The 19,816-nt window shown below is 55.9% G+C and overlaps 1 protein-coding gene across 8 annotated transcripts in view; it reads left to right on the top strand.

The window, feature by feature from the left end:
* EHMT1 (euchromatic histone lysine methyltransferase 1) overlaps positions 1-19,366 on the top strand; it is a 153,263-nt gene extending 133,897 nt beyond the window's left edge. For 7 of the 8 annotated variants that reach the window (XM_036854506.1, XM_036854512.1, XM_036854508.1 and 4 more), the window contains 9 exons: positions 2,839-2,993; positions 3,776-3,943; positions 4,057-4,201; positions 4,552-4,629; positions 5,593-5,708; positions 6,826-6,912; positions 7,349-7,427; positions 17,857-18,032; positions 18,133-19,366. In XM_036854506.1, coding sequence (XP_036710401.1) covers positions 2,839-2,993; positions 3,776-3,943; positions 4,057-4,201; positions 4,552-4,629; positions 5,593-5,708; positions 6,826-6,912; positions 7,349-7,427; positions 17,857-18,032; positions 18,133-18,307 — 1,179 coding nt within the window. In that variant the 3' untranslated portion in view covers positions 18,308-19,366. The remainder of the gene's footprint in view (positions 1-2,838; positions 2,994-3,775; positions 3,944-4,056; positions 4,202-4,551; positions 4,630-5,592; positions 5,709-6,825; positions 6,913-7,348; positions 7,428-17,856; positions 18,033-18,132) is intronic. The other variant, XM_036854507.1, reaches the window with a different exon arrangement.
* Positions 19,367-19,816: the final 450 nt, after the last annotated feature.

The following is a 19,816-nucleotide window of genomic DNA, read 5'->3' on the forward strand; positions in this document are numbered from 1 at the left end:
CTCACGGGCTCTAGAGCACAGGCTCAGTAGTTGCGGTGCACGGGCTTAGTTGCTCCGCGGTATGTGGGATCTTCCCGGACCAGGGCTCGAACCCGTGTCCCCTGCGTTGGCAGGTGGATTCCCAACCACTTCGCCACCAAGGAAGCCCTTTTCCTTCACTTTTGAAAGATATTTTGCTGGATATAGAATTGTAGCATGACAGTTTTTAATTTCAGTACCTGAAACATTCTTCTTCCCTGAGGTCTCACTCGATGCGTTTCTGGTGAGAAAGTCTTGGTGGCATCCTTGTCTTCATTTCTCTGTATGTAACACGTCTTTTTTCTTTCAGGTGCTTTTAAGGTTGTCTCTTTATCACTGGAGTTTAGCAGTTTGATTATGAGGTGGCTGGTGCTGTGTGTGTGCACATGTGCACTTAGGCTTCATGGAGCTCCTTGGGTCTGTGGGTGTGGAGTTTTATCCAGCTGGAAATTTCCCAGTCATTTTTTCCAGTGCTGCTTCTGCCACCACCCCACTTCTCGAGGCCCCAGTTCCACGTGTGCCAGGAGGCTTGAAGTTGTTCCACGGCTCACTGAAGCGCTTTTCATTTTCTAAAATTATTTTTACACTCTGGATTTCTGCTCAGCTGGTTTTATTGCTCTGTGTTCAAGCTCACTAGCCTGTTCCTCCACAGCGGCTGTTATGCTGTTAATTCCATCCAGCGTGCTTTCACGTCAGTCGTCATGGTTTTCAGTTCTGAACATTCTGCTTGGGTCTTCTTGGTATTTTCTGAAATGTGTCTCTCCTGAACACACAGTTATTCCAGCTGCTTTGATGCCCTCGCTTGGTGGTCTGTGTCAGTTCTGGGCTTGATTGGCTGGTTTTGCTCCTCATTCTGGGTCACGTTTCCTGCGTCTTTGCACTCCTGGTCACCTTATGCTGGACACGAGACATTGCGAATTTACCTTGCTGGGAAGTTCTGTGTTCCTGGAACTGTCGTGAGCCTTCCTCTGGGTGCAGCAAAGTGACTTAGGAATGGTCTGGTCATTTTGGGTTTCACTCTCTAGGCTTGTCGGGTCTCGGCCCGAGGCTGCTTTTCCCTTCTGTGTGGGGCCCGTGCTGAGCCCTCTGCACCTGGCCTCGGGGTGTGTCCTCCGGGAGCTCCAGGTTTGGAATGCACAGCCCTCCAGAGGCCTCTTTCCCAGCCCCACAGCCTGCTCGGCAGCCCTGCTGCCCTGGCCTGGAGCCCGAGAGGGACGGTGAGCGGGTGGCCCCGGCCCCGTGCTCCTCTCTCGGGGGGACAGCCGTTCACTGCCTGATGTCCGGTTCTTGAGAACTGTTATTTCACACATTTTGACTGTTCTGTCTTACTCTGGTTCTTTCAGGTGTGGAGGGGGGTAAACCCAGTGTGGTCCCTCTTGCCCCGTCTTTGCTGGAAGCTCCATCAGACGTGTAGGCCTGTCGTAACGTAGCTGGTGGACCTCAGAGAGGCTGGGAGACGGCACAGTCCCCCCGGCAGGAGGGCTTAGGGGCCTGGGAAGTTCTCAGAACCTAATTCTGGTGATAAAGTCACAAATCGTTCTGATGAAGGAAAGAGAAAAGAGGCCCCTCAGGAGACTGCAGTTGCACTCAGGAGCTTGCAGATGTGCAGAAGGTGGAAGCCAGAGGGTAGAGAGCTTCTGAGAGTAATGGCCAGGAGGGGAGGCCAGACAAGCCCCGGCCTTTCAGGACACCCCGGGGCTGACGGCAGGGCCAGCCCTTAGTTTTCTCTGTTGGAAACAGACCGATGATGTCGAGGGTGACAGACACAGACCACTTAGCTCCTGCTTCGCTTCTGTCTTTCCTGAAGTTGGTTGAGCTGGAGGCGTGGGATGTACGCGGGTGTTGGGATGGGGCGCTGGGCAGTGCAGGGGGTGCCCCGGCCTCCCAGTCACCCAGACGTGCTGCGCCCCTTGGTGTTGTGGGCGGCGCCCCGGGGCCCAGGCTGCGCTTTGGTCCTGGTGGTTCCCAAGGGCTCGACTGTGTGAGCCAAGCACACGCCCTGCCCGCAGAGCAGAAAGAACAGGCAGCAGCCCCATCTCTGAGGCTAACTCAGAGAAAGAGAACCGCTACAGCGTCACTGGTTACGTCCCTGAGGGAGGAAGGGAGACCGGGGGCTGGTGAGCAAGGGAGCGGGGATGGGGGGGGTTGGGCGCTGCTCCTTGGGCGGCCGGGCTGTCCAGCCGGCCGCGTGGGTGGGCGTGGCTCTCCTCGCGCTGTGTCCGCAGTGTGGCAGGTCGAATGTACGGTGGTTCTCGTTGAGACATTTTCTTGTTTTTAGGGTTATTCTTCACTGTTATCTTATGTAAGTTGTTTTTTATTTTCCTTCTCTTTCCACATTTATTTGTTCAGAATTGTAGTCTTATTAAAAAGAAAAATTGTAGTCTCCTAATGAACTTAATGTGAAAGTTTTGTTATCACATATATAATCTATACCTGGTAAATCATATATTTTACATGTGGCACAAATATTTTTGTAATTTTTCTTTGCTTCATTTAAAGTTTTTAGTTTTTTACGAAATAAAATTTTAATTAATCAAATTTGTCTTTTTCAAATCTCGTACAGGTATTACTCTATCCTGCAATCATAACTGTGTTCCAAAGTCAATATAATTTAAAAAATAAACTGTCCCTAGATGTTATATTACTTACGTGTCGTGTTTACGGTGGTCTAATTGAGGTTGATGTTTTCTTCTATTTTTAACGTATTCTGTACTGTGATAATGTACTTTTATAACGAAAACAAGACGGAATGGAAAGGAAGCCTCTGTCGGGTGGGCCACGCCGCCCCCTCGGCCTCACACGCTCGTGTTTTCCGTGCAGGAGGAGAACATCTGCCTGCACTGGGCGGCCTTCTCGGGCTGTGTGGACATCGCCGAGATCCTGCTGGCCGCCAGGTGCGACCTCCACGCTGTGAACGTCCACGGAGACTCGCCCCTGCACATCGCCGCCAGGGAGGACCGCTACGCCTGTGTCGTGTGAGTGGCTCCGGGTGCTCTGGGGACTTTCTGCGGCGGGCGAGGCTCTTCTGTTCACGCCTGCGGTCATCGTGGCTCTGGGAGGATCGTGGTGAAAATCCCCGAATACCCAGGTCACACGTGGAGAGGAGCCCCGTCCTAACACCTCCGCTCGGGGCCGGAGGAGCGGCACCCACGGGAGGGCTGGAGGGCCAGCTGGGAGCCCCCCCCGACCACCACCGGGAGCCCCTCCTGCGTCACTTTTGCCCGTTGCCGTCAGGTCCAGAGCCTTTGCTCTGCTCCTGGCGGTAGCTCAGGGAGGTGTGGCCCCCACTTCTCATCTCACGGGGGCCTGGGACTAGGGGATGCCCCTCCGGTGGGGCCCTCGCCCTCTCAGATTGGGACCTTGGGGGCACAGGGCTCTGGCGCACCATCTGGCCCTGACTGGGTAAGGCCTCGGATTGCCTGCTGGGCGTTGACCGAGCACATGGCCGGCTGGGCAGTGCTGCCCTTTTCATCCTGAGGGTGCCTTTGAATGGAAAAGCCAAGAAAAATCAAATACCATCCCTAGTTATTTACATGCTCTTCCCTTCAAGGAAAAAGAGGACTTTTGACAGTAAACGGGGGAGAAGAGTAATGATGTCTGTCCTTGGTGAGCGGAAGCACCGGCCGGTGGGCTGGTTCATCTGAAAGCGGACGCTGCTTCCTCCTGATTTTTACTGACCGTTGTCATCGTGCGAATCTCACCCTTGTATCTTTTGACTTGAGATCTGAATGTTCTGTGGACTTGCGTTTCCCTCCAGCCTCTTCCTATCCCGGGACTCCGACGTCACACTGAAGAACAAGGAGGGGGAGACGCCCCTGCAGTGCGCCAGCCTCAACTCGCAGGTGTGGAGCGCCCTGCAGATGAGCCAGGCGCTGCGCGACGCGGCCCCCGACAGGCCCGCCCTGGTGGAGAAGACAGTGAGCAGGTGAGGCGCGCGAGACCAGGGCCCGCCTCCGGGCAGGGTTGGGGGTCGGAACGGAAGCCTCTCTGGGCTGGGCCAGGGCTCACCGGGAAAGCTGGCGCCCCTTCCTGCGGCAGAGACATCGCTCGGGGCTATGAGCGGATCCCCATCCCGTGTGTCAACGGTGTGGACGGCGAGCCTTGCCCCAGCAACTATAAGTACGTGTCTCAGAACTGTGTGACGTCGCCCATGAGCATCGACAGGAACATCACCCACCTGCAGGTCAGCGCTGGGGGGGGCCCTGCTGTGGGAGGCTGCGTCTGCGGCCCCCAGAGCAGCCTGGGCAGCGGGGAGGGGTGCCCTCAGGGCCTCAGTGGCTCTGCCCCGGCCTTCCCCCTCCTGGCGCTGCGCCCGCCCGGTGTCTGAGCCTCCTCTCCTCCTTTGGGTCCCTCCCCAGCCCCTCCTGCGAGCCCCCGAGGCCTCGTGCCTGAGCGTTCTCTCCACACCCTCCTTCCTGAGGGGCGGCACGCCCCCGGTGTCCTCAAGAGTCAGGACTTTGAGGACTGTCACTGGAGTTGTGAACAGCACTGGGGGGCGGGGCGGGGCCCCATCTGACGCGCCCCTCCCCCCAGTACTGCGTGTGCATCGACGACTGCTCCTCCAGCAACTGCATGTGCGGCCAGCTGAGCATGCGCTGCTGGTACGACAAGGTGAGCCCGCGGGGGGCCTGGCTGGGGAGGAGCGACAGAGGCGGGGCGGGGGCGGGACCAGGCTGGGTACTGGGGGCGGAGCCCGCGCTCTCTGCGGGCCCTGGGCGTGGCCAGAGGGAACTGACGGGCCGGCAGAGCTGGCCATCCCTGAGCCTGGCCTGGAGGTAGCTGAGGAGCCGAGGAGAGAAGGGCTCCCAAGGCCGGTGTCTGAGACGAGAGCCCTACCTGGCTTTGGTTTGGGGAGTTCAGAGGTCATTGTTGGGGGAGGAGCCAGGGTGTCCTGGGGTGGAGAGGGCACACAGGCCCGGCGTGGAGGCCACTGGCACGGAGTCAACATTACAGCAAAGGGGGTGTCAGGGTGTTGTCCAAACAAGAGGCTCAGGTGTCGTGGGCAGGACTGGCGGGGCTCAGGTCTCCTGGTGTTTCCTGCGAAGCCTGGCCGTGCTGAGAGGGGGCAAGTTCTTAACTCCTCAGAGCAGCCACTGGAGCTGCCAGGGCCTCGGACTCGGCTGCACAGCCTGGGCTCAGCCCAGCTGCTCTGCTGCGTCCCAGGTGTCGGACAGAAAAGCGGTGGCAGGTCCCTCCGGAGCTGGGGGTTTGCAGAGTGGCAGGTAGTGCTGGCAGGTGGTCCAGGCTGGAGGCTGCAGAGCAGGAGTCCAGGGCCCCGCGAGCTGGCGGCCTCAGGGAGGCTGCGAGAGGGTGACGGGGAGGGGGAGGTCGACTGGGGCAGAGAGGCTGGCCGCAGTCAGGGACCAGGGAGGGCTGTCCCAGAGGTTTCCAAAAGCCATGGAGATTCCTGGCCAGAGGCTTCCCGTGGCCTTGGACAAAGCGTGAGCGTGTGGCCTTACCCTGTCCTCCCAGGTGTAGAGTTTGGCCAGAAACCATGCTTTCTGGGGCGGTGTTTTGATTTGAGGAGGCATGTTGGTGTCAGTTATTTAGCCCTCGCTGCGCGTCTGTCCGCAGGACGGCCGGCTCCTGCCCGAGTTCAACATGGCGGAGCCGCCCCTGCTCTTCGAGTGCAACCACGCCTGCTCCTGCTGGAGGACCTGCCGGAACCGCGTCGTGCAAAACGGCCTCAGGTGAGGTGCCGCGGGCTGGCGCCAGGGTCTCCGTGGTAAAGTTTGAAAGCAGTCAAGTCCCTTGGGCAGCTCTCTAGTTTCACGTGTGTGTCCACAAACGGGAGCAACGTGTGTTTAGCGTACGTGTGTTTGCACGTGGAGGTGGCTTCCTCGGAGCTCTTGACCTCTGCTGATGTTAGAGGTTGACGTAAAGAGCGGAAGCCTTCCATGTTTCCTACCCGCTCAGACTTGGGTTCAGGTCAGACGGCCCGAAGGCAAGAGGCAGGCTTGCCAAGAGCTGCCTGGTCCAAGCTCACGAGGTCCTGATCTGGTGTGAACGCTCGTGTGGCTCCCTCATGCCCACGTCCTGAGTCTCATGTAAAACATGTTGCCCCTTGGTACTCGGGCACTTGGTTCACTGACCGCCCAGAGCCAGACCCTGGGGTTCTGGTCATGAACCTTCCCTCCGTGAACATGCTCGAGAGCTGGAAAATCAAAGGTTATGAGGGAAGATTTGTATCCTGTGTAAGTTTAGCTGAACATGAACGTTATGGTATTTTCGGGTCTATTAATATCAGTAACCTTACAGCAATTGTGACCAGCCCATACTTCTGTGTCCTGGCGTGTGGTAGAAAGTCCTTGGGGGTGAGGACAGACACACCACTGGACACACAAATGGCTGGCGGGATGCCCTAGCTCTCGGGGCCTGGGAGGGGCCCCGCAGCTGCCCCCCGGGGCCAGCTCAGCCCTGTGGTTGGCACGCTGCCCGAGCTCACCTGCATTGCAGCCTGGGGCCAGCGGGCCTGCTAATAACCCCTTTGGTCCTCATCACATGCTGGAGATGAGGACACTGAGGCACAGGGAGGGCCGGGGGCCGTGTTCCACGCGCTGACCCTCAGGCCGGTTTCTGAGGTTCCCCTGCCTCCTGAGGATGTGAAAGACGCTGTGAGTGGCGCCTTGGTGCAGGGAGGGGGGTTGGGGGTGGGGTAACTCTAGGAGTCACTGCTGCATTGCATACGAAGTTCTAACGCATCTCCAGACATGAAAATTGTATTTTCTGTGTCGTTTACTCCTGTCACTCGTGTGGTAACATGAGTGTGGTGGAACGTGGCCGTGAGTGGCTGATCCTGTTTTCCAGGACGAGGCTGCAGCTCTATCGGACGCAGAACATGGGCTGGGGCGTGCGGTCCCTGCAGGACATCCCACTGGGCACCTTTGTTTGCGAGTAAGTGGGGGCCCGGTCGGCCCCGGGCTGCTGCTGTCACAGGGGAGGGTGCAGCCGTCGGGGAGGGACTAGGAGTGCACACCGGCCAGTGTGGGGCCCCCAGGCTCGCCGGGGAGGGGCTGCCTGGGCCAGGCTGTGCATTCACGCTGCGGGCAGCCCCCGCCCACCTCTGCGTTTCTGCCTGAGCTTTCTCGCCAGCTCATAGCTTATTTCAGAAGATCCGTCAGCACTTCGTGACGTGTAGGGGATGATCATTTTGGATCCCTGGTCAGATAGAGGGTTTCTGTGTCATCATTTTCTGGGACCCGGATGAAGTCCCTGTTCAGTCACAGGCAGAATTCTCAGTCATGTGGGCTCCGTCAGGGCCCCTGTGCCCTGCGTCTGGGTCCTGGGTGACATGTGCCTGTCACGTTTTCGTCTGCCTCCGCCCCCGCAGGTATGTCGGGGAGCTCATCTCTGACTCGGAAGCTGACGTGCGTGAGGAAGATTCTTACCTCTTTGACCTTGACAACAAGGTAATGCGTCCTGAGGGGTTGGGCGTAGAGCTGATGGGACTGTGCCGCGTGGAGGGGCCTGCTGGCGGGGCCCGGGCTGGTAAGGAGGCTCGCCCGCCAGACTGGCGCTGGGTCCCCGATCCCAGAGGTCCTGAGCTTTCCCAGCGAGCCTCGCGTGAGAGTGTGGGACCTCGGACACGTCCCTCCAGCCTCTGAGCCCCACCTTCCTTCTCAGCGGGGGTGAGGGCCGCCAAGAGGCTCGGGGACCGTGTGCACGGGGGCGAGCCTTCGTGTGGAGTGAGGGTCACACTTGTGAACAGGGTGGGTGCGTCTCTCTGTGACCCCGGTGCCCTCCCAGGTGCGGGTAGAAGAGCTGGACCCTGGCTTCGTCCGCTCCGGGCCCTGGTTTCCAGGGCAGTTTCTGAGCCATCGCAGGCTGCCCTCTGCCTTGTCCTGGCTCCCAGGGTTGCTCCTTAATTCATAAATTGCTGACTTCAGAACTTCTGAGAACTCGCCGTCGCTGCCAGTGGGAGGGAGTTCAGGTGGAGGCGGGGAAACAAGTACTCTGTCCCCCCCGCAGCAGCCGCGAGACCCCTGAACAGCCACCTGTAGGTCGGGTGAAGCCAGGCACTCACCTTCCCGCGCCTGCCACTCTTGGCTGTGTCTTCAGGGCGCCCTGCTCATCGCCTGACCCCGCCCTGCCCCTGCAGCCACACCCTAAGGGGTCAGCATCTGTGAGACAGGCGTCTGGAAGAGGAACCTGTGTTCCTGGAGGTTGCAGCCTGGGGCGCGGCTCTAGCCCAGGGCCGTGGGGCCAGGCCTTCCCCAGGCACCGCGGCCACCCGCCCGGCCTTCGCGTTTGTGTTTGTGTGTGTGTGTGTGTGTGTGTGTGTCGCTGCAGCTGGGCCGGGTTTCCTGCCCACCTGCGTCTGCTGAGCAGTTTGCCTCTTCCTGGTTTGCAGCAGTTCTTTCCGTGTTCTGGATCAGTGCTCTTTCCTGACGTTTGACTTGCAGATATCTTCTCTCTGTGGCTTGTTTACTTCCTGACGATGTCTTTTAATGAACAGAAGTTCTTATTTTTATTATCCTCCAACTTTGCAGTCTTTTTATGTATACAGGTGGGTTTCTGTAATGTCCAAGATAAGTTTTTCTTAAAACCCAGGTCACAAAGATACACATTTGTATTATTTCCCAGAAGTTATATTTTGCTTTTTTGCTGAAGGGGGTCAAGCTTTATTTTTCCCCTGTATTGACATCTGTGTGACCGAGCACCATTTGTTGAAAAGATTGTCCTCTCCCCACCCTTAGCAGTGCAGATTTTGTCATAAATCAGGTGTCCGCGAGAGCTTGGATTGGCCTCTGTCTGCTGACTGCCTTGGGCAGCCTGTTCTGTATTAATTATCCTAGTTTGCCTCCCCTTACCTTGGGGTTCTTGGGAGTGTTTGCTCTTCTGGGTCTCTCGAAGTTTCCATATAAGTTTTAAAATCAGCTTGACAAGTTCCACAAAACTCCTGTAGGGATTTGATTGCATAGCATTGAACCTGTGAGCCAGATTAGATCATGGCATCGAACATGTAAACCTCATTAGGGATCATAATATTGACCCGTGAACCAGGTTAGGGTCATAGCATTGAACCTGTGAACCCAGTTACGGTCAGAGGATTGACCCGTGAATCAGGTTAGGGTCAGAGCATTGACCTGTGAACCCGGTTAAGGCCACACCACTGACCTGTGAACCAGGTTAGGGTCAGAGCATTGACCTGTGAACCCAGTTAGGGTCAGAGCTTTGAACCTGTGAATCCATTTAGGGTCAGAGCACTGACCTGTGAACCGGGATAGGGTCAGAGCACTGACCTGTGAACCGGGATAGGGTCAGAGCACTGACCTGTGAATCTGGTTAGGGCCGTAGCGTTGATCTGTGATGGTTCGCTGGGCCCTCCGCTCCTTCCTGTTGGGAGTGGTGACCCAGATAGCCGTGCGGGGCTGTGTGCTGGCCTGTGGGTGGACCTGCTGGTTCTGGCTTTTACGGCCAGGAGTGCACCTGCTGTGGATTTTCAGACTTGACTGCTGTGGATGTGAGTCTTTGTTTCTCTCGGTAAATTCTTGGGGGTGGAATTACTGCCGTCTGGTGAGTGTCCACTTACTGACTTTAGAAGAAACGGCAAACAGTTTCCGGAGGGCTTGTTCCCCCACACGCTCGCCAGCAGGAAAGGGCAGCTCAGACACTAATTCTGATGCCCCGTGATGGCGCGTCTTTTTTTTTTTTTTTAATAATTTTTATTGGAGTATAGTTGCTTTACCATGTTGTGTTTCTGCTGTACAGCAAAGTGAATCAGCTATACATATACATATATCCCCTTTTTTTTGGATTTCCTTCCCATTTAGGTCACCACAGAGCATTGAGTAGAGCTCCCTGTGCTATGCAGTAGGTTCTCATTAGTTATCTATTTTATACATGGTAGTGTATATATGTCAATCCCAATCTCCCAATTCATCCCACCCTCCCTTCCCCCCCTTGGGGTCCATATGTTTGTTCTCTACATCTGTGTTTCTATTTCTACTTTGCAAATAAGTTCATCTGTACCATTTTTCTAGATTCCACATATAAGCAGTATTATATGATATTTGTTTTTCTGACTTACTTCACTCTGTATGAGTCTTTAGGTCCATCCACATCTCTGCAAATGACACTTTCGTTCCTTTTTATGGCTGAGTAATATTCCACTGTATGTACCACGTCTTCATTATGTGGCAGCGTCTTTTCACGGCTTAGTGGCTTCCTTACATCATCGTTTGTGGAGAAGTTTTAAAAATTTATTGCGGGTTGTTCCGTCAGGCCGCTTGTCGTAAGAGCTCTTCACGAGCCCTGAATGGTACCCTTTGTCCAGCGTGTGTTGTGAGTATTTCCCTCCTGCCTTTCCTTCCTCTTCACAGAACAGAAAACGTTTTTAATTGTTTAGTGCTTTATGTGTCCTAAGAAGTCTTTGCTGCAAGGTTGTGAAGATTTTCTCCTTTCTCTAGAATTTTTATATTTTAGCAAAATTACATTTAGATCTATGATCTGTTTCAAGAACTTTTGTGTATGGTTTGTTTTTTTCACTTCACATATTTTTTTTGGTGAGGTCACTTACGTTCTGTTCTCTTAGCAGATTTCGGCTGTACAAAACAGCGTCATCAACTGTAGTCACCATGTTATACATTTGATTCTCAGACCTTTTTCATTTTATAAATTTACTGTCTTCCTGTTTCCCCCACTCCTCACCCCCTGGCAACCACTATTCTACTCGGTTTCCATGAGAGTTTGCCTTAAAAAAAAAAAAAGTAAGGTGGCACATTAAGTGACACCGTGCCGTCTTTGTCATTTGCAGGCTTATCTCACTTAGATGATGCCCTCGAGGTTCATCCATATTGTCCCAAATGGCAGGATTTCCTTTTCTTTTTTTTTTAAGGCTGAATAGTATTCCACTGTATGTGTATGCCACATTTCTTATCCGTTAATGGACACTTGGTTATTTCCGTATCTTGGCTGTTGTGAGTAATGCTGCAGTGGACGTGGGGGAGCAAACATCTCTTCAAGGCTGTGGTTTTGTTTCCTTCGTAAACATCCTGGAGTGGGATTGCTGGATCGTACGGCAGTTCTATTTTCACCTTCTTGAGGAAGCTCCACACTGTTGTCCACAGTGGCCGCACCAATTTACCTTCCCCCCAGCACCGCACGAGGGCTCCCTTTTCTCCACACCCTCGCCAGCGCTTCTTGTCTTTTTTGATGATGGTCATTCTGACAGGTGTGAGGTGATTAATCATTGTGGTTTTGATGTGCATTTCTCTGATGATTAGTGATGTTGAGCATCTTTTCATGTACCTGTTGGCCATCTGTGTGTCTTCTCTGGAAAGATGATTATTCAGTTCCTCTGCCCATTTTTTAAATTGGCTTTTTTTTTTTTTTTGCTACTGAGTTGTGTGAGTTCTTTATATATTTTGGATAATAATCCCTTATCAGACACATGGTTTGCAAATATTTTCTCCCATTCGGTAGCTGCCTTTTTTTTTGCCGCACCTCTCAGCTTGCAGGATCTTAGTTCCCCGACCAGGGAGTGAACCTGGGCCTATGGCAGTGAAAGCGCTGAGTCCTAACCCGTGGACCAGGGAACACCTGGTACCTGCTTTTTCATTTTGTTGATGGTTTCCTTTGCTGTGCAGAAGCTTTTTAGTTCAATGTAGTCCACTTGTTTATTTTTGCTTTTGTTGTCTTTGCTTTTGGTGTCAAATCCAAAAAATCATTCGTGACCAATATCAAAGGGCTTCCCACCTCTGTTTTCTTCTAGAAATCTTGCGGTTTCAGGTCTCACGTTTTGCATTGATTTTTGTTTTTGGTGTAAGATAGGGGTCGAGGTTCCCTTTTGTCCATGTGAATGTAAAGTCTGTACTTGCACCATTGAAAGTAGGTCTGTCTGGACTGTGTTTTGTTCCTTTGATTTACTTGCCAATCCGTAACCTACATCACTCTGTCCTGATCACAGGCACACCTCGGAGACGCTGCGGGTTCAGTTCCAGACCAGCAACATAGTGAATATTACAGTAGAGCATATTACAGTACACACTTTTTTTTTTTTTTTTGGTCCCAGTGCATCTAAAAGTCATGTTTATACTATAGGCTATTAAGTGTGCAATAGCATTGTCTTAAAAAATAATGTAGATACCTTAATCAAAAGATACTTTATTGCTAAAAAATGCTAACCATCATCTGAGCCTTCAGCGGGTCATAGTAGTAATATCAATGGTCACTGACCACAGACACCGTAACAAATACATTAGTACTGAAAACATTTAAAATACTACGAGAATTACCAGAATGTGACGGAGACAGGAAGTAAGCAGATACTGTTGGAAGAATGGAGCCTGCAGACCCACTGGACGCGGTGTCTGCAAAGTTCAGCAAACCAAGGTGCGCCGGTACGGCCGTGAAACTAAACCCTGAAACCAGGTCGCGTTGTGCTCAGACCCTGTTTCCTCCAAAAGCCGTTTCACCTTTTCTGTGTCTTTTGCGTTTCCCTGTAGATTCTGGAATCAGGGCATCAGTACAGAAAGCCGCGACCGGAGCCCTGCTGGGGTTGCCTCCCGTTTGTTGCTCAGTTTAGGGCGTCGGTGTCTGCACAGCGTTAGGTCTCCTCCTGGTCCCTGGTGTCACGTCCAGGTCTCCGCAGAGCTTGCGGACTCTCAGGGTGTAGATCTTACACATGTTCCCTTAAGTTTATTCCCAAGTATTCCATGCTCTTATGCTTTCGTAAACAGTGCTGCTGTTTACTTCGTTTTCTAATTGTTGCTAGAATATGGAATTAGTTGGTTTTTTGTATATCGACCTTGCTAAATCCACTTATTAATTCCAGTAGCTTTTTTGACGATTCTCTAGGATTTTCTGTATACATAACTGTGTCATGTGTGAGTAAAGACAGCTCTACTTCTTCCTTGCCCGTCTAAGTCTGTGCTGAGAGCCTGGCTGGGGTCTCAGCAGTGGGAGGGGACATCCTTGCCTGTCTCTTTCAAGGGAAAAGCATTCATTCTTTGACCACTAAGTGTGATGTGAGCTGTGACCTTTTTGTAGATGCCCTCGTAGAAGTGTTCTGGTGCTAATTTGTTTACTGAGGTCTAATTTATATGCAGGAAATTCACCCATTTATGTGTCCAGCTCTGTTGGTTTTGACAGGCGTCTCCTTGTTCCTGCCCCATCAGTGATCTCAGGGTCCTCTGCTCAGGGTCACCCAGGCCATCCAGGTGTGGTCCGGCTGCGTCTTTTCTGGACCTTGGACCTCGGAGTCCTCGGGCTCACGTGCTGGTTGTCAGAACGCAGTTCTTGGCTGCAGGACTGAGGTCCAGCCGGGGCTCTGTCTGCTCCCAGGGGCCCCAAGCACACAGCCCCCTTCTTGAAGGCCGGCAGGAGAACCACGCACGGTGTGACGTGATCGCGGGAGTGGCTTTCGTGAGAAGCAAGTCACAGGTTGCGCAGGGGGTGGGGCTCTGTGAGCGAGCGAGGCGGGCGTCTTCTTCCAGCTCTGCACTGGGGCGCGCACCACTGCACCGAGATACGCAGCCCAGCTCGGGGACAGCGGCCCCTCTGTCCCTGCCGTTTGCCTTTTCCGGGATGTCGTACGGGTGGATTCCCGCGGCACGTGGCCTCTGGGTCGGGCCCTCTCCCTGGTGGCGGGAACCTCTGGGGGCTCGTCTGCGGTGCCGCGTGCTGGTGTTGGTTGGGTCGTCGCTGCTGCGTCGTGTGGGTACCGCTCGGGCTGCTCCTCCATCCGCTGCAGACGCACCTGGGCTGCTTCCAGGTGTTGGCGGTTAGCGCAGCTTTCGAGGGCGTTCACGTCAGGCTTTGGTGGATGTGTCCTCATCCCCTGGGGCCGCGCGGTGGTGACTGGCGGCTTCATGGGAGGCCCGGCCGTGCCCCGGGCACACGTGTCCCAAGCGTCTGGAGAGCGCTGGTGGGAGGGCAGGCCCAGTGCTGGCTGCCCCTTCGTGGTTGGGAGCAGCGTCCTGGTGTTGGGCCATTTCAGTGGTCTTGTAAATGGCGTTTTTACCCCGAATTTAGTTGCTTGATAAATAGAAATAGTTATTTTTTTCCAACTAGCTTTTAACTCTGTGACCTGTTAAACTCACTGACTAGATGTAGCATTTATTTGTGAGTTCTCTTCTCAGTGGACACGATCGTGTCATCAGCAGACGGTCCCCTCCCGGCCGGGCCGCTGTGCCTGCCTTGGTGGAGGAAGCTTCCAGAACCCAGGCTCCCACGGGTGCTGGTGCTCAGAGCTCTGTCCCTGGTCCACCAAGAGTGACCTGGATTGACGTTAGGTTGTGTTCAGTGTTTTTCTGCAGCTGTTGAAATGCCCCTACAGTCTCTCTTGTACTTACTGTAGTAACATGGTGGATAATCTGATTTTATGGGCCATTGTTGGGCCATCATTACTGGTCTGTAATCTCACGCCTGCTTAAACACGGGGCTTTTTGCCGCCAGTGGTCAGCCTGCACTGGCCCATAGGCTGGCCTGCGTGTGTCCCCAGAGCCTGCCCCCGACCATCTGGCACCGCTAGCATCTGTGCCCTGTGGGTCTGTGTCTAGTGTCTGGGGGTTTCCTGCTTATTTTCATTCTGTTTGCCCATTGCCCCTTGTTCCTGATTAGTTTTTGTTTGGGTTCCAAACTCTGTATTTGCAAACCTGCCCGAAGAAATGCATTGAGGCTTCGGAGCCCTCATCTGGAATCGCTTGATCCATTTGTGGGAACGAGGGTGGTTCGGGGCTGAGCTGCAGCCGCCAGCCTCTCCGAGTCTAGCCCAGCCTCCCCTGCAGCCTCCCCTGCAGCCTCCCCTGCAGCCTCCCCTGCCGCCTCCCCTGCAGCCTCCCCTGCCGCCTCCCCTGCAGCCTCCCCTGCAGCCTCCCCTGCCGCCTCCCCTGCAGCCTCCCCTGCCGCCTCCCCTGCAGCCTCCCCTGCAGCCTCCCCTGCAGCCTCCCCTGCAGCCTCCCCTGCACCTCACCCTGGGGTGCAGCCCTCAGGGTCCCACCTGCAGCAAGGAAGGTTCGCAGGGCCCTAGACCCCCAGCCTCGTGCCCGCTGTGCAGCACAGCTAGAAACGCCAGCCACTGAGCTCGACCCCCGTGGAGGAGCCTTCCCGGAGCATCCGCTCCTTCACGAGGCGTTTTCTTTGTTGCTTTTTCTGAAATGCTCTGTCAGGCTGTCTCGAGTCTCCGCAGACCAGGCAGCTTGCCTGACCGCAGGTCAGCGCCCTGATTCTCACCAACATCCTTGGACAGGCGGGGCGCGTGCGGTCGCTGTCCGGGGAGGGGAGGAGGGGCATCCTGGGTGCCCCGAGGGGGCCCCACGCAGGCCTCTCCACGCTCCCCGCTTACCTGTCTGGGAGGAGCTTTCTGTCTCCAGACTGCTGTGGCTGGTGCTTCTGTAAAAACACTGCAGATTCCAAGCCCATTTCTTAATTATCAGATTCTAAGACGTGGAGTTACCCTGTCTGATTGCCGTGCTTGTTTCTCAGCTTCTCCCCTGAGCAGCTCCTGGACCCCTGCCAGCCCCCGGCCCCCGTAGGGACATCCCTCCAGTGGCCACCCTCTCTCCTCCCATTGCTGCGGCCGCTGCCTCTGACCCCTGGCCTTTCCGTCTCTTCAGCCCCACACACCGGGCTGTGCCCCCGGGAGGGTCCTGGCGACCCGAGTGCCGCTGACTCTGGGCCCTCAGCCCCGGCGCCCAGCCGTGCGGGCCTCCTGCTTGCTCTGGTCCACTCCTCCTGGGCCTGAGCAGGTAGCCCTCTTCAGTCCTGCCCCATGGGTCGTTCATTCTGGGCACGGAAAAAGCCACGGATGCAGCACGTCCCCCGGCCGTTCCAGCTCAGGCCTGTGTGTCCCCGAGTGTGGGCGTGTCAGAGTGCCCATACCCACTGGGCCATCTGCCCATGCCTCGCTCCCCCACCCACCATTTGAGGCATCAGGGAACTTTCCGGCTCTGCCTTCCAGGTGTTTACTGGGTCTGATCACCTGTCCTCAGGCTGCTGAGTCTGTCCCTCTCCTTGCTGTTCTGGAACCTTCCAGACACCTGCTCTGTCCCCATCTCCTCCCGCTTCAAGCCTCTGCTCGAGTCCCCTGGTTAACCCGGGCGCCCTCCCGCCCTCAGCATCTCAGAGTCACGATGTGGGTGGCTCGTGTGGGCGTGGGGCTCCCTCCCCACAGTATTTTTGCCTCAGAACCAGGTGTGGGTGGTTTCTGGATCAGAGAAGCTTTAAAAAAGCAGCACATACATCTGAAAGGACACATCTTAAAGACCCGAGGAAGGCCGTTTGTCGCAGGAGGGACGCAGTGTTCTCGTAGAGGGGAATTCTTGGGACCAGGCCCAAGCGGTGCTCAGGTCTTCAGGATGGGTGGCGCCCACTCGGTGCAGGCGGGGGACCAAGGGCTCAGGACACACCTCGTGGGAAGTGTGGGCGGCGTGGCAGGGGCCCAGGGCCAGGGACCAGTGGGCAGAACCCCCACTTGTCCCCCAGGAAGCCTTGGTGTCCCTGGGGGGCCACCTGCGGGTCCTGCAGGCTCTGGGGCGGGGTCTCCGCGAGGGACCCTTACAGGGGCTCCCCTTAGGGACCCAGGGGGGAGGGGGTGTCTGGGCCGCCTCGTGCCCCTGGGTGGTGGAGGCGGCGTCCGCAGGGCCCTTCGCTGCTTGGGGTCCAGCCCAGGACCTCCTTCCTTCGTCCCACGGGAACCTGCTTCTCACCCGCCCCTTTCTGCTGCTCCTTTAGTCTCTTGTTCAGCTTAGGAAAAAAGAAAAGAGAAAAAGTGAAAACATGTTTCACTTCCTCGAAGGATTTCTTACTCTTGCCTTTATGGATAAAGACACAGAAAAGGGGAGAAAATCAGTATAGTTGAGGCTCCTCCCTGGCCCCCTGGCCCCCTGGCCCCCGGCGTGAGGGTCAGACCGCGGTGGCCGATGGCATGGTGGCGCTCCGGGGGGTCTGCTTGCTGCTCACTCAGGGGTTCGGGTCTGGGTGGGTGTCCTCGCCGTGTGGCCCTTCTGACTTTGGGTCGATCTTGCGCTCTGGATCTTTCCAGAGAAAACTCTTTCTCAGGGCTCTGCTGGTTAGACCAGGCCCCTTTCTCACGGTCAAGTCAGCCCCTTCTGGCCTGTGTTGTTACCACGGCAGCAATGCCAGAGGCACGGTTGGGACCCCGGTCCCGGGGCTCCTCTCTGCCCTGAAGGGTCTGTGGTTTTCTGAGTCCCCTCGTGAGCGACCTGGCAGCTTCCCTCCTGCTGTCCCACTGCCCCTCAGCCCCTCAGACCCCAAGCAGCTCTGCCCCGCTGCCCCTCTGCCCCCTGCCTCTGTGACCCCCTGACTCTCCGCCCCCGTCCCTCTGCCCCCTGTCCCTCTGTCCTTCTGCCCCCCATCCCTCTGCCCCTCTGCCCCCCTGTCCCTCTGTCCCCTGTCCCCGTGTCCCCCTGCCCCTCTGTCCCTCTACCCCTCTGCCTCCCGTCCCTCTGTCCCCTGTCTCTCTGCCTCCTGTCCCTCTGTCCTTCTGCCCCCCGTCCCTCTGCCCCTCTGCTCCCCTGTCCCTCTGCCCCTCTGCCCAGTGCCCCCTGCGTCTCCCAGTCCTGCTAGGTTGTACTCCTGCTCCTCCATCACCAGGTCCCTGGGGAGTTGTGCTGCCCGGTGGTCCTTACAGGACCATGTGGCCCCTTAGCCACCCCACGTGGTTCGCATAACACTGTCGTCCTCTGTCCTGGTGCTGACAGCATCAGAGCGTTGGATGGGACGGTGCCGGCCACATAGATTATCCACGTTTGCGCTCGTTTTCACCCCCTGAGTTGAAGCCCCAGGAGGGGGGGGGGGAGAGGGTGGCGTCCGCTGCGTGGCAGTGGCGGTGCCCACGCCTGCCCTCCTGGGACGCTCAGCGCGTGTCTCCCCCAGGACGGAGAGCTGTACTGCATCGATGCGCGTTTCTATGGCAACGTCAGCCGCTTCATCAACCACCACTGCGAGCCCAACCTGGTGCCCGTGCGCGTCTTCATGTCCCACCAGGACCTGCGCTTCCCCAGGATCGCCTTCTTCAGCACCCGCCTGATCGAGGCCGGGGAGCAGCTGGGGTAGGTGCCCGCCAGGCGCACGCGCTACCTGCCCCGGACTGGACGGCTCGGGTGGGGCTAGGTGGGCCCGGACCCCCGCCCAGCTCTGCTCTCCCCGCAGGTTTGACTACGGGGAGCGCTTCTGGGACGTCAAAGGCAAGCTGTTCAGCTGCCGGTGTGGCTCCGCCAAGTGCCGGCACTCCAGTGCTGCCCTGGCCCAGCGGCAGGCCGACGCCCAGGCCGCCCAGGAGGACGGGCTGCCCGACACCAGCTCCTCCCCCGCCGACCCGCTATGAGAGCCGCGGCCCGGGCGCCCAAGCGGATGCCGTTCACGCTGCGGTTCGGGGGGAAAAGGAGAAGCGCACACGACGACGTCTGAGGTCCCGGCCTGGTGCTGGCGGGGCCGGGCTGCGCGGTGGGCGCTCTGGGACTCTGCACTGGTGTCGCCCGTGAGTTTCTGATGGTGATTTTGTCGTTTCCACGTTTCTCGTTTCCCCTCTGCTCTCCGTCGTTCCCGTCCCACCGCTGGGCCTGTGGGCAGTGTCCTGTCGACCCAGACCCCTCCGTGTGGCCCCGCCAAAGCCACCGTCACCCGCCCGCGGCCCGAGGGGCTGGTGCCGGCTCCTGGGGCGGCGCAGACCCTGTCCCCACCGCTCCTGAGAGGTCAGGGCCGAGCCGCCGCTGACCTTGGAGAGAACGTGGGTTTGCTTTTTAAAGAAATCCTATATCTAGTCCTATATACCAGACCTCTAACGCGTTTCTTTTCGAGGAAGCGGTCTGGGGGTGCAGGAGGGCCACGGCCCACGGAGGACCCACACCTGCCCCGCGAGTGCCGTGAGGCCGGCACCTTCTGTTGATTTCTAAGCCACACGCTCTGATGATGAATAAACTGATTTATTTTCTACCATTATTGGACATTAGGACAAACAAAAAATAAAAAACACAAAACACAGACAACGGTGCTGATTCTGGTGTGGTTTCTACTCACCATGTGAAAATAAACTATCAACTGTATAAAGAGAACAAAGTGATTTTAGAATAAAATGCAGGAGAAAACTTTTTTTAAAATGTTAGTCTTGTAGTGTGAATAAATTTGCCATCACCTTTTGTGTGATGGCCTGCCAGGTCATATACTTTTTTTTGGCATATACTTTTTTAAATACTGTAATTAGTGCAGTAACAGTGGGTTTTTTTGTGCGACTCTTCTAAAACATTCATAATGCAGTCATGTTTATTTTTTCTGTTAAAATGTTTTTGACAGTTCTAAGAGCAGTCTTTTGGCTCAGACCATTTCTTGTTCTGTTTTCAATGAAATCAATAAAAAAAAAAAAAAGAAGTACTTTAAATGAGGTTTCATCATGGTATCATGTTTCAACTGGTTTCTGCAAAACACCCGTGTTTCCCGTGGGGTGCGGTGCCCGTGGGGTCCCACACGGCCCCAGGGACCAGTGGGCAGGCCCAGCCCGGTGCCGAGCCTGAGAAGGTGGACCTGACACCCCCGCTCATCCCTGCGGAGAGGACGCGGCCCGCCCCTCCCCAGGCAGGCTGTGCGTGCGTGTGCCTGTGCGTGTGCGTGGGGGGCACGTCTGTGTGTGCCCAGCTCTCTGGAGGCTGGCGGAGGTCTGGAGTCAGATCTGTGTCTGGACGTGGTGAGGCTGGGCCCTCTCCTCCTGCCGGACTCCAGCCCCAATACTCATCGGGAGCCTCCGAGCACAAGAAGCAGCTTGAATGCTCTATTTTTTATACACAGACGTCATTCAGCTAGACATTTTCAGACATTTATCCAGAACCTGCATTTTGCAAAC

This window comes from Balaenoptera musculus, chromosome 6 (assembly GCF_009873245.2).
Source record: "Balaenoptera musculus isolate JJ_BM4_2016_0621 chromosome 6, mBalMus1.pri.v3, whole genome shotgun sequence".
NCBI classification, from domain to species: Eukaryota; Metazoa; Chordata; class Mammalia; order Artiodactyla; family Balaenopteridae; genus Balaenoptera; species Balaenoptera musculus.